This window comes from Carya illinoinensis, chromosome 7 (genome assembly GCF_018687715.1).
Source record: "Carya illinoinensis cultivar Pawnee chromosome 7, C.illinoinensisPawnee_v1, whole genome shotgun sequence".
NCBI lineage: Eukaryota > Viridiplantae > Streptophyta > Magnoliopsida > Fagales > Juglandaceae > Carya > Carya illinoinensis.
In genome coordinates this window covers 15,685,162-15,690,868 of record NC_056758.1, presented here as the reverse complement: position 1 = coordinate 15,690,868, position 5,707 = coordinate 15,685,162, and the positions used below count along the sequence as shown (strand labels likewise).

The window sequence follows — 5,707 nt, the reverse complement described above, 5'->3', positions numbered from 1 at the left end:
TCATTAATGATTGATTTGAGATGAGTTGAAATGATTTCAACAACCAAACACACTTATTAAATAATTTCTAGGTTATTTTAATGACTCCAAAAAAAATTTTATCAAGTACTTTTTTGAGACACGGAATAAAGAAGGCAAAAATCAGACGCGTATGGAGTGCCCATCACTTGTATCCATTGATGGAAATTCTGAATATGCACGTACGTACGTTGCTAAGCCGGACTAATCAATTAGGCCATGGTGGAAAAGTTGCAATGCTAAATTTAATTTCCAAGATACTGGAGCTACCCTTCCTATCCCCCTTATATATATGGTGGTCCTGTATGTTCCCCATTGATGGTAGTAGAAGTAATTTATTGTGACTTGAATAATTGACCTCATGTGTATGAATTTTACTATATAAAGCTAGCACTAGCAGCATCATGATTCATTGACACGAGCCTCCAAGCCAGTAACAACACTGAGATCTAACGTCGTTAAAGATCTCGATCGATCTATGGACACCCTTCTGGTGTTTCTTTCATGTTTGGTAACAGCATTGAGTAGCATTTCGTCTCAAGCAGAGGCTCGTGCTTTCTTTGTTTTCGGAGATTCACTTGTCGATAATGGCAACAATGACTACCTTGCCACCACTGCCCGTGCTGACTCTTACCCTTATGGCATTGACTATCCAACACGCAGAGCCACTGGTCGCTTTTCCAATGGCCTTAACATCCCTGATCTCATCAGTATGTATGCGGGATTTAGGGTTTACTTCACTCATGAGCTACCTGTTTCGATCTTGTTTTCAAAATATTAATGTTTCTTTTTTTATCTGTAAATATCATTTTCAGGTGAGAAGATTGGCTCGGAGCCCACATTGCCATACTTGAGCCCTCAGCTCACTGGACAGAATCTACTAGTGGGTGCTAACTTTGCTTCTGCTGGGATTGGAATTCTCAACGACACAGGAGTCCAATTTGTGAGTCCACTTTATGTTGTTGGGATTTAGATTCTCTATAGTAGTTATTGATTGAACTCTAAAATCTAGAGGGGACCAGAAGAAAAATATATAGTAACGTCATAAAATGGACCCCGTAGCATTTATAGATGCTCAAATAAATCTTCGGACAATAATATTAACAAAGAGTTATTCTATTCTCAAACCGAAATGCTTTATAATTTGTGTGACCTAATACATTTGTCTATCTCTTCTACACTCTAGACCCATCGAGAACTCCTAGCGATCAATCTCTATTGTTATTGTTGTTGTTTTTCTTTTTTTCTTTTTTGGTGTGAAACTGTAAGAAATTAAGTTTGGAACATGATGAGCTTATATATGATATGTTACTAACGTTATCAGTATGCAAAATTGTATCTTTAATTTGCAGCTAAACATTATACGGATATCCCAACAACTGGCCTACTTTCAACAGTACCAGCAACGTGTGAGCGCTCTTATCGGACCTGAGCAAACTCGACAGCTTATAAATCAGGCGCTCGTCCTCATTACCCTCGGAGGCAACGATTTCGTGAACAACTATTACTTGGTGCCTTACTCTGCAAGATCTCGTCAATTTTCACTCCCCAACTACGTTGTCTATCTCATTTCAGAGTACCGGAAAATTCTAGTGGTAAGTAATATTTCATGATGCTCATGAGAATCATTGCTGTAAATTCACTGATCTGTGGTTATATCTGGCCATAAACCTACTTTGATGAAAAAACTTCGTGGGTGTAACTTACATTAATATTCACGTACAAATTAATTAAGTTCTTATAATATTAATTGTAGATTTCACTTTCCGGTTAGATTTGGGGCGCCAAAAACTCATTATTTTCATTATCCATGTACGTACGTGGTGTCGATATCATTGAATTTAATGCACTTAGTTAATTTGCAACACCATAAATTGCATATATAGCACCAGAGTGATCAGCAGAAGTTGGAAGAGAATAATGATTAAGTGGGACACATGTTTATCCATCATTTATATATGATAGAAAAATTAAGAGCGGATTTGAATTTGGAGATAAAATGAAATAATTTTAGGTAAAAAATAAAAATTAAATAAATATGATTAAAATATTATTTTTTAATATTATTATTAAATATTTTGATCGGAAACATCCCTAAGCTGCACGCTGGCATCCAGTTATAATAAGACATTTTGCTTGTTGGCAGGTGAGGTCAACAACCGTTGCACTGGTTTTCTGCATTTTCATTAATACTTCCATGGAGATGCGTGTATATATATATAATCATATAAAAAAGAGTTTATTCTCCTATTTTAATGCAAAATGAATTATTTACAATGATAATAATTATTTATTACGAAATTATATTTATTTTAATAATAAATTATTATCTTCACTCATCAGAAATAAGTGTTTTTACTATTTTCTTGTAATGGCAATACATGCAGAGATTATACGAGTTGGGAGCACGGAGGGTTTTGGTGACAGGTACGGGACCAATAGGATGTGTACCAGCAGAATTGGCATTGCACAGCAGAAATGGGGAGTGCGCGGTGGAGATTCAACGAGCTGCCAACTTGTTCAATCCACAACTCGACCAACTCATCATTCAACTTAATTCAGAGATTGGTTCTGATGTCTTTGTTACCGCTAATGCCTTCGAAATGCACCTGGATTTTATCACTGATCCTCAAGCTTATGGTACGTACGTACTTGATCGACAAACTGCATGCATTAATATCAGTACTTAATCAAGCTGGTATTAATCCTAAAAAGTTAATCACACGATAATCTGACGCAGATAAGATCAACACGTTTCACACACTTCAAAATATGAGAATATTAATTATGAGGGTTGCTGGAAAAAGGTTATATGCATGGGAATTAAAAGGTTCACATGGGATGCTTTGTTTGTTTTAAAATCCATTAATCTGAAATGCATGAATGCATGCTGTTGAAACGCGTTTCAAAAAAGGTAGATGCAACGACCTCTCTGGTGGTTTGGTAAGCAGATAAAGATATTGAAAACGCAATTAATTACGGGCCCGCTGGGAGTAAATGTCGCATTGAAAAGGCATGCATGCATGGTAAGAATACTGTTTGCATAGCTGTGTGATTCTTTAAAGGCTACAGGATCGATCCGATGGATTCAAATTTTTATTTTTTATTTTTACTTTCTATCCCTAATATATATAGGATCTTGATTAAAAAAAATATGGAATTGGATATACATTATTTACTCGGTATTTAATAATTTTTGAGAATTTAATTTACTTGGGTACATAGCTACTAGTTACAAATATTATATGACCTACTTTATATATAAATATATATATATTTATCAACTTACTTACATTTAATTAACACATTTTAATAGGATTCATAAAACATTACTATTTATAAATCAACTCAAATTATCTTAGATGACCTCAAAATTCAAATTCAACCTAGCCTTAGTGAATTGATTTTTTTAAATGTTTAAAGATGTTTTGAAAAATGAAAAAAATATATATAAATATACTAAGAACACGTCCAGCAATACATGATGCTGGATAGATGAGTAGCATTGTCCATAAAACTTACGCTGTTTGCAAAACTTCAATATAAAAATGGAAAGCAAAGGGTCTTCTTAGTCGCGGAAGGCTGGTTTTAGTTCTCCATTTTTTCCAAGTTAACAACAAAATATATATGGGTAAGAAAATATGAACTAAACAAGACTTCCAGCAAAAATAAGCTTTTCATACATACATGTATGTATGTATGTATGTATCTCATGATTATCATGCATGGTTTGGGGCAGGATTTATCACATCAAAGGTAGCATGCTGCGGGCAAGGACCGTACAATGGGATAGGACTATGCACGCCAGCCTCCAATCTGTGCCCAAACAGAGATCTGTTTGCGTTTTGGGATCCATTCCATCCATCTGAAAAGGCCAACAGACTTATCGTAGATACCTTCATGACTGGATCCACAAAGTACATGAACCCCATGAATCTCAGCACCATTATAGCATTGGACTCCAGGACCTGACCTTAATCTTCCATCGTCTGCTCTCACAAACAATTTCTTCATTCTTAGTTAAGCAGTTATTGTTTTTCTTATATATGGTACTCCTGATGAAAACTTTCTTGTCGATCCGATTAATTATTGGCATTTGCTAATAAATTAATCCTAAATGCTACTCTTTATGTCCTGTGAAACCATGTTAGCAGCTTATTGCCTACCCCATTACATATCACAGTACTCTCTTCCTATATAAATTTTGGAACTTATGATCTTCGAAAAGTTGTGATGATTTATTTAAAAGTGTTCGTGTTTAAGTGATATTTGACATGGAAATTAAACAAGATAAGATGGGATATGATGAGAGATGAAAATATTTCCGAACAACCCGCCCTGAGAGTAATGTTGAATAATGTTACCGACTATGCCTTTTTCTATCACAGTTCCTCTTCTGAGCGGTCATGCCGTTCTCAACACTTAAGCGGCAACCAATAAGAGCCCGACACGTCAGAAATCCTCATCCTAATTCCATGAACCACACCACAGGAGATAGCAAAATCAGATTTGTAAAAACAGAGAGAAAATCGTTCCGATGGTTCTCTCAACGTCGCAGCCTCCACTTCGTCCATCGCAGCCTCCAGTTCAGACCGGCGTGACCTGCAGGAAAATATACTCTTGTGCCATTTGAGTTTTCTTTCATATATTATGTTAAAGTTGACTCCTTTTTAGTTTAGTTGAAAGTAGAGTAATCGTAACCCATTCTGGGAAACAATTAGTAGTCCGAATTAATTAGGGAATAGTGTGATTATTTGATCGATGAGGGGAGAAAGAAGGAAGCAGAGGAGTGTAGAGTTCTGCTTTTTTCAACAACTGTTCATGCCGTGACTCGACGCCCTCTCTCCCGCCTCGCACTCAACGCCTTTGTAGTAGCTTCTTATTTACCAAGCTCTCGTCTTTCTGCAAGCGCAAACCCACCCAGTTGTGCACTTTCTTCTCACTACAACACCATCGTTATCTCTCTCTGCCTCTTCTTCATTTCTTTCTTTTCCTAAAAATTGAAACTCACAATGAATTAATCGTTCTCTCAGACTACAAGTGGGAATTTTTTATGGTTTTTACTAGATATGTGGATGTGTATGCTTTGTGAAGCAGAATAATGAGGTCGATCCGACGAGCTTTATCGCCTTACGACGATCAACCGTGCCATAACGGCGAGTACGTACTCGCCAAAGCTCTTCCCCAATTCCAGGTACTCGTTGCCGTTGAATGAGTTCGCAACTTGATTCTGGCAATTCCTCGGGTATCCGCCGCGGAAATGTCAGCACAGCTGGCGATGGGTATTCTACAGGTGCTTGTTCCAAAGGGAGAGGATGGAGGACAGGTCGTGGGAGGGAAGAAGGGGGTGAGGGGCTAGGGCTCGAGGGATGGGTTCCTGAGGGAGAGGGTAGAGGAGAGGTCACGAGAGGGAAGGAGGGGGTGAGGGCTAGGGCTCGAGGGAGAGGGGAGAGGGAGGTCGCGGGAGGGAGGAAGTTGAGAATTTCGTATGCATTGCAGTCACATTGTATGAAAATGAGGTGTCTATGTGTCATGTTTTTATTAGATGCCGTTTTTGAAATGAGACCGGCGTCACCTGCAGGAAGATATTCTCTTTCTATCATCCTCCAATCATTAGACAACCATTTGAATGCTTTTGACATAATGCTCAAAGATCCTCATGCTGCTATATATTTGAGCAGTATTATAT

The 5,707-nt window shown here is 37.5% G+C and overlaps 1 protein-coding gene across 1 annotated transcript; it reads left to right on the top strand.

Annotated features, from left to right (window-relative positions):
- The first annotated feature begins 379 nt into the window (after window positions 1-379).
- Window positions 380-4,198, top strand: LOC122314825 (GDSL esterase/lipase LTL1-like). The gene is made up of 5 exons (XM_043130438.1): window positions 380-728; window positions 834-961; window positions 1,371-1,613; window positions 2,406-2,658; window positions 3,758-4,198. Exons 1-5 carry the CDS (start codon window positions 497-499, stop codon window positions 3,988-3,990), a joined length of 1,089 nt encoding a protein of 362 aa, XP_042986372.1. The 5' UTR covers window positions 380-496; the 3' UTR covers window positions 3,991-4,198.
- The last annotated feature ends 1,509 nt before the right edge of the window (window positions 4,199-5,707 follow it).

What these genes read in the sequence shown, in the direction of transcription:
- LOC122314825 (XM_043130438.1), top strand. Translation starts at nt 497, where the DNA reads ATGGACACCCTTCTGGTGTTTCTTTCATGTTTGGTAACAGCATTGAGT. An exon ending in TAACATCCCTGATCTCATCA is followed by an intron (nt 729 to 833) that starts GTATGTATGCGG and finishes TATCATTTTCAG; the next exon opens with GTGAGAAGATTGGCTCGGAG. An exon ending in ACGACACAGGAGTCCAATTT is followed by an intron (nt 962 to 1,370) that starts GTGAGTCCACTT and finishes TTTAATTTGCAG; the next exon opens with CTAAACATTATACGGATATC.